Source organism: Anopheles coluzzii, chromosome 3 (assembly GCF_943734685.1).
Source record: "Anopheles coluzzii chromosome 3, AcolN3, whole genome shotgun sequence".
NCBI classification, from domain to species: Eukaryota; Metazoa; Arthropoda; class Insecta; order Diptera; family Culicidae; genus Anopheles; species Anopheles coluzzii.
This window is the reverse complement of record NC_064671.1, coordinates 35,970,515-35,988,645: the sequence shown is the minus strand read 5'-3', so window position 1 is coordinate 35,988,645 and position 18,131 is coordinate 35,970,515. Positions and strand designations below refer to the sequence as shown.

The 18,131-nt window shown below is 45.0% G+C and overlaps 1 protein-coding gene across 5 annotated transcripts in view; it reads right to left on the bottom strand.

Moving 5' to 3' along the window:
* The window catches only part of LOC120957494 (protein rolling stone), a 53,114-nt gene extending 39,523 nt beyond the window's left edge, over positions 1-13,591 (bottom strand). The window contains exons 1-2 of one of the 5 annotated variants that reach the window (XM_040379720.2): positions 13,312-13,591; positions 9,789-9,842 (exon numbers count right to left, since the gene is read on the bottom strand). In XM_040379720.2, coding sequence (XP_040235654.2) covers positions 9,789-9,842; positions 13,312-13,511 — 254 coding nt within the window. In that variant the 5' untranslated portion in view covers positions 13,512-13,591. Of the gene's footprint in view, positions 1-3,229; positions 4,003-9,788; positions 9,843-13,243 lie in introns of all 5 variants that reach the window. The other 4 variants (XM_040379722.2, XM_040379721.2, XM_040379724.2 and 1 more) reach the window with 4 other exon arrangements.
* Positions 13,592-18,131: the final 4,540 nt, after the last annotated feature.

The following is an 18,131-nucleotide window of genomic DNA, read 5'->3' as shown; positions in this document are numbered from 1 at the left end:
GATGGATGCCGCGCGTTTCTGCCAGCGCTCTCGCATGGAGGGCTCATTATTTTCTGAACTGAAATTCCGATCCCTGCCGAGTGCGGATTAGAAATTCTTGGAACTTGGCGACGCGGGTGAAGCCCAGGTGGAGCATAGAAAATCAAAATATTTGTTCATTTGACTTAAGATTAATCAAAAACCGGTGACGAACGGTGAGGAGCGTTCGCTCAACAAACAGGGCTTTTGATGACACAGGATGCTGCTTGATGACAAACGTGCCACCTTTTCGCTGGAATACAAACTGAAGGTATCACTCATCCGGTGGGCCCAATCAAGCGGACAGAATCAAGGGAAGAGCGTTTGCTTCAGGATCAGGATTGCACAATGTTTCGTAATGAGGGAGACTGTAACGCGTTGCTTGCGATATCAAACAGCTATGGGGCTAGAATGTTTCTCCGAAGTAGCTTTGAAAAGTATTGTGCAGCTTAGATTGACAGTGACTGACATCTTTAATACTTTAGGAATTAAAAGTAATAACTTGGATGTCTTCATGAACAACTCCAACAGGATTCGTTCGGGAGATATCTTGTAGTATTTGGTGCAACAAGAGACTTATCTGTGACTCATCAGTTCATCCAAAACAGTATACTAAAAAAAGTGTAGGGAAAGACTCATCTCAGGCAAGATTACTATAAGTAGAGATATGTATCTTAATAATGATAACAATATCTCACATAATTCAGGAAAATGATGAGTTTGTTTAAGGTCTAAGTCATAAGGATCAATGTACTAAAATTTCAATTGTTTGAAGATTTCAAACTAGAAAGTATAACGAGGAAATCTTCTGAGAATTAGTCAATATCCTGGAAACACTGAAATTAGAACTATGAATTCCAATATGTTTATTGGCTGAAATATCATGCATAACTTTCAAACACATTCAAATTGCTATTATTGTTCCACAATATCTTATGCTCCAGTTAATGATAAAAATCTACAAACCTCAATAATTTGTAGTTTTACTTCATTAGAATTCATAAATGCATATCTACCTCAACTATCATCTCCCAACAACTACCGAGCACTACACTGTCTTCACAACATCGCTGCTACCGTTGCGGTCAAGCAAAGACGGTGCGGTAATTGTCCACTTTTGAAAATCCGTTTAAATACCACCTGCTCCAGAATCCCACCATTGCCCGGTGGGTCTGCTACAAACTAGCTGACATCTTGTTTTGCAGTCCCATTTTGCCGTCGCTCTCTCTCAGCAAACCCCCATTTTTGCAACTTAGTTTTGCAAAATTTACCCAGCCAAATACACACACACAAATTCCGAGATTAAACTCCGTAAACCCGTAACTGGGTCTATATACCGTGCAGTTGGGAGGTTATTTTCGGGTGCAGTTCGCCCAGTTCGCCACCTATCGGACGCAATAGTTAAGGTGCAGCAATAATGTCCTCAATTCGCCATACTGCACTTCTCAACGGCCAGGCTCCGGGCTGCCATTTTGGACCCGACCAGAGAGCCTCGGCGGAGTAGCAGAAGGGTTCCGGAAGAAAGACCTTATCACGTTACGAAAGCCAAATCAAGTAATTTGTGCTATACAGCGAAAAGTTGCACCTTCCAACCGGCGTTTGCTACGGTAAATATTTTGCCCTTCCAGGGAAAGGGATGGAAAGAGGGGTGTGTGTGTGTGTGTGTGTGAGAAGGTCTGGTTTTGTCAGGCTTTGGAAGCGATACTGAACAAACACCACACAGTTGTGTGTCCATGGCCAGTGGTGGTACTGAATATTCAGCAACCCGGCCCGGTTCCACGAACAACGACGCGCGCGCTTGGCACCAACGGCTCTGACCGAAAACTTTCCTGCGATTTTCTCGCCTCACTTGGACCGGGAGCAGAAGCCTGGACGATGGTGGAACAGGGTGACGAAACTTTTCGACACTTGCTCGGTGCAACTGCAACGCCGCCACCCTGGTGTGTGCAACTGGGTCCTGGAGCAAGGCCGTCTCCCGAATGTCGTGTCTTCGCCTCGGCCCGGAAAGGAGAGGAAAAGCTTAGAGCCAACCAAAAAAAACACACCCTCTGCAAGGCAACTGTTCGGTATTTACAGACGGGTGGCCGGGGATGGTGGAAAAGTCCTTCCCCCGGATCGATAAGTGGGCTGGAAAGCTGGTGTGCTGATAGTCGCCGTCGTCCCAAGCATCCCAGTAGCGGCTGCCAATTCAGGTTCCGAATATCCGGCCGCCATTGCTCATTACGAATTTGCACTGGTGGTTCCAAGGGGCAGGCCAGAAAAAAGGGCGAAAGAGGGGTTCGTTCGGGATGTCTTGTGCTTCGGTAAGTCTTACAGCATCCACAAGCACACAAACACAATCATTTTTCGAACGAACCAAACCCAAGGCCAATAATTTTTGGTGCGAGTGTTTGGTTGTCCTTTTCTTTTTCGCAACTTTGGTTTGCTTTCCACATAATTTGCCCATTTTTTCCCCCACTTTGCTTCAGTCGTTCGGTCGATGACAACCCTGGAGGGAGAGAGTGGGACCTTTGTTTGGACAAGCTTAAATTGTCAGCTTCGCAGGCAGCTAGAATGTAGGGTGGGGCTGGCAACCCTCAAGTTGTGGGAAATTAATATTTTCCTCTTCACATTTTTTGCCGTCCTTAGTGCGCCGCTGGTAGTGAAGTGGGCACGTCGTATGTGATCCTAATTTCGCCTCCGACTTCTCATGAAAAGATCCCCGGCCAGAAGAATGTGGTTTTCTATTTCTTTTCTTTTTTTGCTTTCGGGTGAATGTTCCTCTGGTTCCACTGTTTGATGTCGAACGTTCGTATTAAGGTACATGTTTTCGCTTTGAAAACAAAAAAATGGTGGCGGAAAGCCTGCACATAATTTCGACCACTGCACTATGCTAAAACGGAGCAAAAGGGAGGAAGTTGGGGAGGTTGTGGGGGTAAATGTTCGCATTGCTTGCAGTCCCAGACAGCGGACGAGGACGTTGAGCGCGCTGCTGCCTCAATGCCTTGCGCTGACAGCGTGGACACCGCGGGACCGGTGTGTTACTGAGCGGCCTTCAGGGTGACCGGCTTGTTTTTGGGAAATTCCCCACACACACACACACAAAAAACGACAAGATGCCCGCTAGCAAATCGAAGATGTTCTCCTCCTCTCTCTCTCTCTCTCTCTCTCTGGACAGCACCGAAACTGGAGGAACACGGGCGCTAACAGCAGCAATGACATAGAAAATTACCTGCAGCAGGACGGTGGCGGCGGTTCCACGTTGTGCGAACACGCACAACTCTCCTCCTGGTATTCCAATGTGGCGGCGTTTCGGTGGCTCCCGGTCTACAGTCAATTATGTGCGAGTGCGAGGGTGCACCACCGCGGAGTGGGAGTGGCACCCGGGGGAGAAGGAGTGCGTTGGCAGACGGAGGCGGAAACGACAGCCCGTAGCCGGAAATGTGGTGTGAAGCTTTGGGCGAGTGCTCGTGTGAGAAAACACAACAAAAAAACCGTTTTGTGAGAGGAAAATTTGCACCGCTTCCTCCACCACCGGAACTCCCCTCGGGTACGGTACTCAGATTTCACCTCCTCCCGGGATGACGTTGCTTCTTGACGCTTTTCACAGCTATGTACAAACACACACGTGCGCGCACTTATACCTATATTTGCACTAGCACACAGACACAAACACACACACCCCCGTCACAGGGAGGGAGGAACCCTGCTGTCGTAAAGCACAAGTTTGCTGCCGTTAGAGTGAAGAAGCCTTCGCACGAAATGCAAACACTCAACCGTTGCACGCGAAACTTAAACTTTTTTGCATTACATACACTTTTTGTAGGACAATTCCAGCACACACAAACACACACGGTACGGTTCACTCTGCACGGGGGAGAGTTTGTGCAGAAGAACCCTTTTTGCCTCCCCCACGTTTTCACTCCATTGCTTTGCTCCCCCGTGCTTGCTTACATTGCACACACTCTCACTCACTTGGTTTGTTGTGTTTGGTGCGTCGCCAGCCTGTGTTGTTGGGGAAAACATTCGTTCCAAAACATTACCTCTTCTGGAGCAAAAGCACCCCGGGGCGAAGAAGCCCAACTGACCCAACGCATTAAAAGGAGGTTGTGGGAAGGGGGGCAATAAGAAGGTAAAGCTAACTCCCAGAACTCTCCCAGCGTCTGCTCCGTGCACAACAGCAAACCCCGGTGAAAATGGAAATGCAATGCAAACAATCAGACGAATTGATGTAAAATAAACAGATCTATGTGAGCGGATAGAACAATGAGGATGGCTTTTGGGCGGTTGGGGGGGGAAAGAAACGAACCAAAACGAAGCTTTCGACAATACAACCGAAAAGATGTACCAGAACTCCAGACAAATCAGAAAGCAAACGTAAGCGACAAACAATGTGTAGTGAAAGCCGACGGTTGTAAACGATAAATTTGCACACCTTAATGCCCGTGTTGACTTATCAACGGGTCAGATGGTATCATGAATACAAGAAATGTTTTTAAAATGCCACACCGAGATAACCGTTTATCTAACGCCTCCTTTTCGTTAATGAAATGCATACACTGTAAGAGCTTTAAAGCTGTAATTTAATGTAAATTGAAAGGGCGTACCTTCTTATAGGGGAGAGGATTTCGAAAAGCATTAAAGGTAGCACAATGTCGCCTTCTTGATAATGGAGAATAATTTTGGCACAACGTGAACCCGATCGTGTGGTTGTGGTTTTCTGGTTTTGTGGGAGTTACGCAACGCAACGACGGCAAAACAACGACCGACAATACCGTTCTTCAATCAATCAAAACTCTGCCAAGTGTGTCAAGTGTAATGGGGCTGACATTTGTGTACATTAATCAGCCTGTTACATAGAAACGTATGCCTACGTGCAGCTTCAGAATCATGAAATCATTTGATGCACGTGTTAAAAGAAAGGATCAAATAAACATGAATTAGATCATTCAAAGAAGCGGCTACTACACTTCAGGTAATCAGGAGAGGTAGAGGTAGTTCAGGAGTAGCGAAACAGAAAATTAGGAACAGCTTCATGTACAGCATTCCAGACAACTTTTAAGCAGTAAGTAGAAATCAAATGGAAGTTAATATACAGTGAAATCTCTCTAAGGCATCAAGGTATCGTCAGTTTAGAGAGATATTCATGTTAGGGAAAACCAATAAAAGGGTTGCTACGAAGTATCTCTGAGACCACGGGAAATCTCTGACATCCTTTGAGTAGTATTTTTGTGAATTGTCATTCAAAAATTCATCTTAGACACTGAATAGATTCATTTAGCCTGCCAAAACCACATACGGGGCTTAGATAATATTAGCCTTAGGTAGATATTTATCATGAAGAGACATCAAATGTATGGAATTGGTCGGGATCGTCAAAATCAATGATGTCAAACTCGTTTTGGGTCGCGGGCCGCAGTTGGGTGGCGGTGGGATGGGAGTGCTTTCAATCGTCAAAAATCATTAAGGACTTTTTCTTCGATCTAGAATCTTATTTACACTTTTTTCGTAGCCTCAAATAAACAGTTCATGAAATTCATGAATTTACTCATGCTCTAATTCGTCGGTACTCGGAAATTATATAATTCATATTCAATTGCAATTTAGTCGTCAACTCGTACGACGTAACAACATGCCCGTCATAAGGTTCAAGTCCCGAATAGACCGTGACCCCATACGTAGGACTGACTATCCTGTTATGGTAACAATAAGTCACTGAAAGCCAAGCTCATTTCACTAGTGGGTACAAGCAGGCCTTGACCGACAGCGGTTGTTGTGCCTAAGAAAAAGAAGAAGAAGAAGTTTCAATTGCTTCAGATATCTGCTAATTTTCATGCTTTAAACCTCGTTTTCTTTAAACCTCGTGAAGGCAATACACAATGACACTCGAAGTACAAATACTTATCACTACATCAGCATATATTGGCTAGATATTTGGATATTTTGTTGAGGAAATGAGACTACCAGAATACAGTCGACCTCATACAATTCTTACCTTTTTGAGGGCTTGGTTTTTAATTACAACGACCTGATTTTGCAGAACCATATCTAATGAGTACCCTCATCAATTAAGTGAAGAAATGCATGGTATTCCAATACATGATTTCCAAACTTTCCGAACTTAATGTCGGAAAATGGGTGAAAATATTGATAGTCCGACTTAAGACTCCTCTCAGGAAACAACTACTAAAACACTTGCTACATGCCATCTTCGCGGATACCTTCCCGAACAAGTAACTATGTGTAACTTACTTCACTCTTCGATAAGCGAAGTATTAAAACTGAATGTTGAAACCTTCTTCCTCAGTGAATAAACATTAATACCCCAGGTTTTCTTATAATTTACAATCTATTTCTGCTTCATTCAAACAACTGCCAAAGTTCTTCGCGGGCCGGATTGAGAGCCTTCACGGGCCGTATGTTTGCCATGTCTGGTCAAAATGTTCGTCTTAAAGACTCAATTCTCCTAAAGAAACTACATCTTGAATAGATGTCACTGTATTTGACATAGAAATGTTCCTAAAAAACTAGAAATTCATTTTTACCGTAACGCTTCCTCAGTTCGATCTCAAACAAATGGCGCCATCTATTGGTGAGAAAGATTAAACATGTCTTCTATAAAGCTTATTAACGTGCAAATAAGCCATCAATGAAACGAGAAGCTAAGACATTGATCTAGTTTTTTCTTTCTAATACGATTTACTCCAAATGTTGATATGTTGATTCACATCATTTGATCTTTCAAGACATCTTATAATCCTTACACTAGCCACAGAAAACGCCAGCACACAAGCTGAAATGCAATTCCCCTTTAAAAAAAAACTTTCATACGTCATTTTATGACGTTATAAACTGTGTCACAGTTTTCCGCACACAAAAATTTTCCTCCTCAAAGCCATGCGAAAACATGAATAGATTGGCTGCACAAAACTGCATGAATGGATTATACATTGGACGTAAAAATTAAAAAAAAAAACACACACCCATACAACCCCCAACACGAAAACTGGCTCGAACCCGCCAAACTGCTTAATAGCATTTGCTATTGGCAGCGGTAATGCAATTACGATGCGATCCATCACCCACCACCATTCATGAAGTTTTTGGGGAGACTCCCTGCAATCCCCACTCCCCCATCTCTGATTTTCGTGCACCACCTATGCAATAGAGAGGTTGGACGGAGGGAACGGTTATTTCGTAACTACGCTTTCGTACCAAGTATGCGCTAGCATATCGCTCTCTCTCGGTACCCGACCCTAATTAAGGAAACCACACAAAAGTCAATTCAGCGAGCATAATACGTTTCGCGTCGCGCCACCACCGCCTGACGGTTGGACGGTCGGTGTGTGTTTTTGGCACGGCGCGCTCGGGAAATTGGCATCACCACAACTGCCGATACGCGCGGGCAGCAAACCCGAAAGAAAGAGAGCAGGTATGCTCCCGATTCCCAGCTAGCCCACCCACCGTTCACGGGTTTGTCCGCCGGGTCCCCCGGTCGTGGGTTCAGCGAGAGGAAGCCTTAAATTTCCGATAAAAGGTTTATGCTGGCATTTTTATGGGCTATCATCGTCAGCGAAAGCGGAGCTAAGGATGTAGAGGGGAAAGGAAAGGAAACCGTGGCAAGAGAGTGTGTGAAAGTTCCGGCCAGGAGACAACCCCGCTGTCCCATTGCGGTTCCACCAGTGCGGCCAAGTGCCATTATGCACCTCAGACAGCTCCCCTCCCCGGTAGAATTCAATTTTCGATTTACGACCCCAAGCCGATTCTGGTGGTGCTCGCATTTTTCCGGGTTTGAAGACCTTGGGACCACATTCGAGACGCAATGTCACTGTACAGCCCTTGCCATGAAAAGCTGAATTTGTTTTAAAACGCACACGGCTACGATACGATACAAACTTCGCCAAAAAGTGCTCAGAAGTTGCCACTCAAGGGGGAGGACGGACGACTGGGTGAAAGTTTACCTTTTGCTGTTTTATACGTTATGAATCCCTTTCTTTCTCTCTCTCTCGGAAGCAACTCTATGGGATGCTTTGCTTAAGCATCCTTTCGTGAAGAGTATTCTAAGGTTCTGTACATAGCAGCGAAGGAAGCACTGGTAGGTTTTTGTTACATTGTTCCTTCTGCAAAGGAGTACCATTTCAAAGCCAAGAGAAGAGACAAAGCAACTTTGTATGTGCACTTCTGGAAGGTAAGTAGTTTGACGTTGGAAATAAGTGCATTTCTTAGTAGCGGAGTGCAACTACTTTAGAGGGAAGATCTCTTTAAAGTGAGTAAAATGTGTAGATAGTTTTTTTAAAGCACAGTCTATGCTTGCAATGTGCCAATAAATTCAACGAGATTATATTTATGTATTGCTTGTTTTACCACTTCCTATCCTCGATATTGTTCCGACCACTCAATACATCAAGTTATCGCACAATTTCCTCCTCGGTTATTTATTTACTGTTAAGCGAACTCGAGCTCGAGGACAAAAAAGGACTTACATGGGCACGTTCCCTTCCTTTTTGCACGTCCGCAACCAGCTGCTTGAAAAAAACTAAGCACTTTATATGCGATCTATCGCCCGCTATCACGGTTTTATTGCAATCCGTTCAGTGTTTAAGTATAGCGCCTGGGCCTGGGCCTGGGTGCGCCATGAACACCATGAACCCGGGGGCGATTTATCTCCATCGGCAGCATAGCCGGCAGCATAATCGTATCCCTTTTCGGTCCATTTGATTCGGTCCACACACAAACACGCAAGGAAGGACGTGTAAGCCGCCGCGTGCCAACGACGAACGAACGAACTCGCCCAGAGCTCGGGCGAATCTAACGCACCCGAAAATTGTACCATTATTGACCGAACGGATTTGGAACGTTCACACACGTTGTGTCACAAACACCACACGGTGCACACGGAGTGATCAGGCAGGGTGTAGCGAGTGTGGTTGTGTGTGCGGTCCCGGTTTCCAAGGATCGCCTTTCAAACGCACACACGCGCTGCGGGTGCATTGAAATTGCATTCCAGCCGGTTTTGCCCGGCCGTGGCGAGGTGAAACAAAATGCAATCCCGAGCCAGCTGTTTGAAAAATTGCACCGTCAAGCCGTTGTTTTGGCTACCTTTTTTATGCTTTCATCACGCTCTGCTGCTCACTCTCACTCTCTCTCTCTCTCTCTCTTTCTGCTCTTGACTGTTCCAATTCAGCCCTGCTGCACCGTATGTTTGTGCTAAAAATCCTTCGAGCGAATGCACGCGCAACTATTCGCAGCTCGGCTGTCATCTGCAGCTTGTGCTCGAAACACGCGCTACCACACTTCCTTCGTTTTGCCGAATGGGTGACGAAAATCTGAAAATTGGCTACCAATCGAACCTTGGATGTTACCACACACACACACACATATGTGGCAACATTTAATCCGTGTGCTGGTTTTTTTCGTTACGGAGTGAAGCGTAAAAATGAAACAAGAACAGAGAATGTAGCAACTGATCCGCAAAAATGGTTCACGACGCTGCAGGAGAAGTCGAGCGTGAAAAGCGGAAAAGAACCACACGCTGAACCTCGAGAAGAATCTCAGAGTGTGTGTGTGTGAGAGAGAGAGAGAGAAGACGAAAAATATAACAATTAAAAGATATTCCATCAATCCGAGGGAGAGAAACGACCCAAAGAAGCTTATAATGGAAAACATAATGAGAGTAAAAAACGAGTAAAAAACTATAATTATAAACCAATATGTTCAAGTAAACATAAGAGAATGCAAAAAATGAAACAAATTGATTGAAAGAAAAAAGAAAATAGCTAATTAATACATACCTCTCAGGCGAAATAATATAAAAAAGGAACCCTTTCCGCAAGTACGAGCGCAACCTGGTAGAGAGCAGAAAAAAAACGAAAAAGAAAAGAGAAAAATAACATAATAAAATAAGAGTGCAAACAAATAAAGAAGAAGAACAAAATGCAATTTGAGAAAGAAAACCCCAAACAGCGGAGAAAACATAGATCGAAAACGAGGTACAACAGCAGCAGCAACAACCAAAAACACATAAACTAAAAACACAGTTAAACCAATCTGCACACACTGCTGGCTGGCGTATGAAAACAAGGTTGCAAAAAAAAGAAGAAAATAAAAACCCCGAAAAGTTCGTGTTTCGCGTGTCGTGGGAAAGATGCTCCAGTCTCTCCACCCAACCTATAGCTCTACCTTCCACTAGTCGTGGCATCGCTTTTCCACCGTACCAGGTGCAAGCCAGGTCTCCCCCCACCCCCCCTACAACCTCACAAAACCGCCCGCAAATTGATGATTCGTTTCGGTAGCTACGGCGGAGTGAAGCTGAAACGAATACGTCAAACCAGGTGGCAGCGTGCACACAGCACAACAACGCAGGGTTGAATGCACCGGCAGAGTTGTCGAGGCTCCATAGGTCGAGGTTCTCTTACCCCCCCTCAACGAGCTGAAAACAGCTGACACGGTCTTAACGGTTCGACACGGTTCGGTGATGGTGGTGGTGGTGGTGTAGAGTCCGGGGTTTCAACTTCGCCGGTGGTAAAATCAAGGGGGCGCAAGCGAGCTTCCGATGCGCGAATACCTGGAAGCATTAGACAGCAGGCGATTTCGATCGAGTGCAAACGTTTGCAAAAAAAAAGAAGAAAACGCCACCGACGAGAAATTCCAAGAAGTCTTAGAAGCCCTCCGCCTCCAGTGCGGATGTGTTTTGGGCCTCTCTTTGGGCGCAGAAGAAGGCATTCGAAGGGAAGCAACGGCCACAAGAAATGATGCGCTGGCAACCCGCACACACACACACACATTGCTGCGGACCCCGGGTGGATCATCATCAGTCATCTGCATGGGGTAGGATAAATCAAACTCTCGGCATACAGATTGGCCGCACGAGAGGGAGAGAGAGCATTGGAGCAAAAAGCAAAACAAAAAACGGGCGACTCTCCAAAACATACCGGAAGGATGCTGCTGCAGAAATGGAGTGAAACATTTTGCACAGATCGAAAGCGAGACGTTAGGAATGCAGCCCCAGTTCACTGTGCAACTGTGTGTGTGTGTGTGTGTGTATGTGATGGGGAGTGTATTAATCTGTAGATGTTTCTGATTTATCATTTGCAGAACTTGGTAGGACGTGCGATCAAGTAGTCCAGGAACTGTTCAAAGCCATATTAAAGCGATGCATTTTGCTGGAAACTGCAGAATGGGCGTGGTTTGCAATAAAAAACTTCGAAAAAAAAGCCTGAATAACGATAACGAGCTCTTGATAGTGATAAATTTTAATTGAAAGAATAAAATTAACCTTCCCTCCCAGACACGGATAGGCGTCAAACGGCACTCATTAAAGGATAATTAAAGAATGCAAATTAGGATAGTGTGGCAGTAGCAATAAAAAAGGGAAAATCATCCACCACATAAAAAAAAACAACCCAGCCCAGCCCAATTTCCAGGAAACCGGGTTTAACATCCCATAATGGATCGATTACAATTGACAATTGGGTGACCGACGAAAAAAAAGGCCGCTCCGGTGGACTGTCATAAGCGTTTGGAGGCGGCTTTGAATTTAAATCCCTCCAACCAACCAAGAGAAACAAAAAAGCGCAATGACTAATCCCAGTAATCGCTGTGCTTAAGAATAATTTACTTTTTTCGTCCCTTCTTTCGCGAGCCATCGTTCAGCCGCTCGCTTTTGCCACCCCTGGCCAGAGGTTCCAACTTCACTTCTCAATATCGGGAGCTCTCTCTTGTTACCATTTCCTGCCGGAAATGGAGTGCCGCGATTTATCACGATTTTCTCCCCCTTGTACATGCTTCTCCTCTGCTTTTCTACCTCTCTTATGCCTCGTTTTTTTAAACCATCTCCCCCTCCTTCCTGCGTCCAGGAACCGATCGGTTTTGTGGGGTTTTATATTGCATCGATTAAAGTTTTGCCGTTTCGTTCCCGGTATAGGACCATCGCCGGTGCTGCTCCGTGACGTAGAACTCAATTAAAGCCAATTAATTCAACTACACTAATTATGGTGGTCGGAGAGCCGTTCGGTTGCACAATACACGGTTGCACATTCCCGGCGTGTGAGTGTGTTCTGTGCCGGTAATGTTTGTTCGTAAAAGAAAGCAAAAAAAAAACAATAAACAACTCATACACATTGCTTGTGCAAGCGAACACAAGCGAAAACAATCCAAAGCGGAGTAAATGGCAGATTTCGTTGCTTAACCGGCGCTAAATCGATATCGAGACGTGAGAGAGTTTAGCAATCAATATCCATGTCCAAATCTGTATTCGAGATATGGAGCTACTGCGGGTGTGTGTAGGTAAACACGATAAACACCTTCACTGGGCTTTTTGACAGCCGCTTTGATTAATTCGATCCACTATAAAACACGGGAGCACGCACACGCACACGCACAAGCAAAGAACACATGTAACTACAACAATTCTTGGAATGCGTTGTACGGCGGTCACTTTGATGCGTGTGTCTTTGATTGAACGAATGGCTTGAGATGACAGTTGTAACTGCACCCAGCACAACTCCATCAGTTCGCCATCCCTTCTCCCTATTCCCTCCACCCCACTAACGCACAGCGAGGTGTTCCGTGGCGTTTGAAGATTTAATTCAATTTGGACGGTTATTGTTATTGAATTATGGTCACCGATAGATGGCCTCTTAAACTCTTAAAGTCGGCGTCGCGACACGATTTTTGTGTCTAGCTCACACAGACACGCACACACACACATACACGTACAAACACAGAGACCTGCACTGCGAGTTATAGTGAGGTGACCGGCGCACAAACCCGACCTCCGATACCGGGGGGACTGGGTTTAAACATCGTACGATATCACCTGACAATACCGGCCCAATACCAAACAACCCCACGCACACATCCCCCTGCGTGACAAGGACTTTTCTTCACTGCACACAGTCACATGGAGAAACACAGAGACACACAGAGAGACACAGGCAACATGGAAGGAAGCCGTGCGTGTGCCGGTAACCGTTTTTGCTTCGTCCTGCACAATGCGTGATAAGGGACGTAGTGGAAACGGTGTCTGCAACGGAGTCAAACGCACAGCGGTGTGTCACAGCCGGACCGATCCTGCCAATAGCTGCAACACACACACACACACACACCTGATTTGGCAGGGCCACGAAGCCTCCCGCACACTCACACTTTCGCCGGCGGTGGAACAAACAGAGATCGATAAGGAGACGCACTGGATTACTATATTTTCCCTTCCCTGGGCAGTGTGGCCAATGCCCAGAACACTTACTTCACGGACACACAAACACACAAACGCACGCACTATCAGGACACCGGAGGGTCTGCTCACAGACTTACACTGATGCTGCTGAGCTCCTGTGACTGCGGGTGCTTTTTTGCTTTTTTGGCTCACGTTCAGAACACCAATTTCTGGTACGAAAAACCTGCCTGCCCGGCTGGATATATCTGTGCAGACGCAGTGCCAGCAATATTCTGGGGCGGCATGGTTTCTTCCGCAATCGACGGAACCACGGAACCGCAGAGCCGGGACACAACATTGCGCTCTCTCGGGCAGCCGCTTTTCTCACTCTCTTGCGCTCTTCTATTGTTTCTCGTTTGCTGCATGCATTTCACACCCAAACGCGCGCTCTCTTCGTTTGGCACTGTCCGTCTCGTTTCGCCGGTGTACCGTTCGCACACACAGACGCTAGATTCACACCCTCGCTTACCTACTATACGAGGGTGCTTTCTTTTCGGCACGTTCTGGGCTGTTGGTGGCTGCTCTCTATCTACCTGCTACTACTACGGGCAGAGATGTCAAACGCGTTCGAATTTAGCGTTCGAAGTGTCTTGGGGAAGTTAGTCTGGATGTCTTTTGTTTTGCTTCTTCATAGGTAAATGGCGTCGTGGTAGACTCTTCAGAAGAGAATACTACAAATCCTTTGGGATGTATCTCGCTCATCTATTCCCACTCACTCTATTGGGATACAACCGACCCATTTGCTATGCTGAATAGATATATCCTTTTTTTGGAATTTGGATTTACTCTAGAACGATTGTCTCTGCAATCTATCATAAGGAATATATCCAAAACTGTAAACTACAATACTACTACAATAGAGATCATTTACTCATTTACTCAAATATTGGAATCAGTGTAGATGTGTGGCTTTTGGGATTCGAATCTTACACTATTCATCTCATCTTCATCTCAAACTCATAAAACATAATACGATATACCAGTTTGTGTACAACTCCTTTTCAGATTCAACTCGCTCGCTCTCTGTGTGAGCACTCTGACTCCGAATCGAGTCTCTACAACAAGTGATTCAAATCACTTATTCTTCATGGCCGACTAGAGACCTAATTATTTAGGATTTAACTAGCTCATTATGTGTACAGACTAGTAATCTATATTATGACTCGGACTAGGCCGGACGTTATCGATTCCGGACCGTACTCCCGTAGCAAGAACTTGATCATCCAGTAGCGTAGTACAATAAATCAAAGAATCAGATCAGATTCAATGCACACTATGACTCTTTTGACTGGAATTCCCTATGTTAACCTGTATATCTTACTGTGATACGCTTTGTTATTTATTTTGTGCTGATGTTACATTGTACCGTGATGCTTTATGTTATTTATTGCTACCCTGGACAACTAGGATAGTTTATAAGATGAGTGATAAGGCCAATGATGTCCAATCACTTAACAAATGCCAATAAACAAATAAACAAATAAAGAAACCAATATGTAGCCAGCATGTCTGCGTACTTCGTTGCGTCAAAGTATAAAGAGTAATAATCCAAATAGATTCTAAAGGCACGTCGAACAGATACGATTCCAACTTGAGCTCTAAAGTTAAAACTTTCAATGTATAAACAATACGCATATGCGACCTTTCAATGCGTAAACAGATATTCTACCATTTTTTTGCCTTTTTGACTTTCACACGCGTTTGACAGCACTGGTCTAACCTAAGCTCAACCGAAGCTTAACCAGCGGAAACCGGAGGAAGGTAATTATAGCGCCCCGTAACCTAGGAGAGAGATCTACTTTCAGGGTTCGTTGGGTCGCACTGCTGAGGCTCGGGTACGAAGAGACGGGGGTACACACGTAATTGAGACCGCGCTAGGCCACTTGACCGTGCGGAAGCAGACCTTACTGCTGCTGGGGCTATATGGGCCGGGAATCCATCACCAACAGACACGTTTGCCCCTCGAACGTGTGTGCGAAGACGTGGCGCAATTTCGCAACTGCTCGTGATCGATCGTTTATCGATCTTGAGATGGGTTAATAAACATTGTGTCTCTAGCTTTCTAACTGTGCTAGCCCTCCATCGCGGTGTTGTGATCCGACGACATTGCAAAAGGTCACGGTTGGTGCTGTGAGGCCCTTTTTTCATTGGGGCTTGATGAGACAATCGGACCGAAAGTAATCGAAAGCATCTTACTTAGCATTAGAAAGATCCATCAAATTACTATTTCTTTTGTGTATCATGTTGTTATTTTAAGTAATCCCTTCCGCCGCACCCTTCCACCGTTTTCCTCTCTCCCTTGACCTAACCAGTATCTTTTCCAGCACAAAATGATGACCCTCTACAGCATGCCTCTATTATCCCAGCCGACCCAATCCAGAATGAGCACGCTCGGTTGAATAAGGCCGTACCGAACCGCCGGAGCATACAAACTTACCGGAGCATATAGAGCCTCTTGTGGATGCTGCTCACTTTTGTAGGCTCGCCCCATTCGGGGTGGATACCAACACCACCCCACCACCACCACTCCTCGCCATGCAACTGCGCTTCGGAGTGGTCTCTTCTGCAGCTCCGAATGCTCTTGCGTGGTGATTTTTCGTTAGAACCCGCAGCAACGCCTTTTGCTCTCGGCAAGTTCCGGAGAGCCAGAAGAGATGCGGCTTCGGCCAGATAGATGCCAGGATAACAACAAAAACAAACCCAGGCTGGCCCGAGACTCGTGGGGCATATCCCCTCTCTCACTTTGTGTGAAGAGCACGTACAAATAAATAAAAGGATGCGAAAGGGCTTTTTGCAATAATGAAAAGGCAAAAAGAATGATATGACGAAATCATCGTTACTGTGTTTCTTGTTTGGACTCTTGGTAAGAAAGAGTATTACGATTATTTAAAAATCAATTCAAATATTTTTCCAATTGGTTTGCATCCAACATAAACTGTTAATATTCCTTAGTTGGTAATTATAAAAATGAAGGATTTTCCAACAATCAATTATCATTCAACTAACGAACCAGTCCTGAACCAGAAGAACCAGACTGAATCAGAGTTTAGTCGTCCTTTAACAGATTTAAAGTTTAGTCATTCTGGCTCATAATGAAAGTAACTCAATGCCTAAAGCATTGAAACACACATTCGACCCTCCTCCTCAACGGATGTTTGCAAACCGAGCATGCGAAATCCTTGGCAGGCCCAGGACCCGAACCCGAACCAGCTGACAGCTCCCGGAGAGCTTCGGCAAACCCCGCATACGAGTCACATGGTTTCTGTTTTGACAACTAATTTGTGAAGGTCACACACACAGTCGCAAGCGGTTCCGAGAAGCAACGACGGTACGATCCGGTGTCGCGTGGCCAATCCGTGCTCGTGACCCGAGACAAAACCCGTCGGAGAATCGGAGCTAGAGCTCCCTCAAAAGCCAACCGGATGCTGAGTGAATTTTTGACTCACTCTCTATTACCACACGTTCTCATTCTCTAACTCTCGATCTAGCGACAGTAGTAATGCTCGCTCTCTTCCATCTCTCTCGTCCCAGTAGCAGATTTTGTTTTATTTGTTTTTTTTTTGCTGTACTCTCTATTGCTTTGCAAATTTGTTCAGTAGACCGCTACGGTTAATAGATTTTATCGGCTTTATTGGAGTAAGTAGATGGTGCAAAGAGAAGAAGAAAAAAAGCGAACACGCAAAAGTAAACCGTACGACCTCATACCGTTGACCTCCACTATGTCGCCAATGGTCATATGAACAGGCCCAGTACGGGGGGTGGGATGGGTGAGGGTGTAATCAATGCCCGGCCAGGCACGTTTAGGAAAGTTTGATGATTTTTATTGTAATTTTAAATTTATTGCACATCATCAATTGTGCTCCACCGGTCGCAGTTTCTCTTGCGTGACACACACACACATACTTGCGGAATAGTTTCACAATTGCTAGGCCTCCGGGTCCGGCATTCGGTGCCAAAAAATGGTGGATAGGCCAATGAGTCAGTGACCGAGATTCTTGGAAAAAATCCCCGACCCAAAAAGCGATGCACGGGCTAGAGCAGCGAGGTGTAGCTAAGTTATTACTAGCAAGGAAGTTTTAACCTTTTGACGTAGTTGTGAGAGTAAAGGTTTGTTCCGTCCTGGCAGCGAGGCAGACAGAGCGCTGATCAGAGTCAATGATTGGTAATTTTATTTATGTGTCACGAAAATAATGCTGAGCAATGGGTTTCAATTCCAATCTCCATTTACCGAAACCTCTCAAGAAGATCCATTGGAAGGCATATAGTTGAGATGTCTGAAATCGACTCATAATCGATTCTTTTATGAAATGCTAATGCTCATAAAATTGAACCAAAATATGGCTAGACATAATGATTTAGATGTGAACTTAGCTTCAACTTCGCTAATGGTTTAAAATGTTGTCAACAACAATAATTATGATTTTAACTTAACTATGTTATCAATACACAACTTTTTGCTTTAACCAACTAAGACGTGAAACTTTTTTCAATTGAATGGTAAAAGGTGTTATATTTCAAGTAAACGCCCTTTACGTAACAATCTTTCGTTTAAGTACCCCACATTAGCGAAGAGTTTTGGGAGATTCAGGATTCGGAAGATTCAAAGATTCAATCCCTAGAGAGATTCGATCGGATCGGATCCCGTTTGTAGGATTCCCTAAAATATTCCATTGCGATTGGGATTTGATTGCGATTCGATTGGGATTGGGATTCGTTTGCTATTCGATTGGGATTGCGATTCGATTGGGCGTGGGATTCTGATTGCGATTGGGATTCTGATTGCGAGGCGATTGGGATTCTGATTGGAGATTCGAATCCCAACCAGGGTTGGGATTCGAAGATTCGAATCCCTTCTGAGATTCATTTTTCCCATCACTAATAGCGAATAGTTCCAAATAGCTGAATGGTCTAATGATGT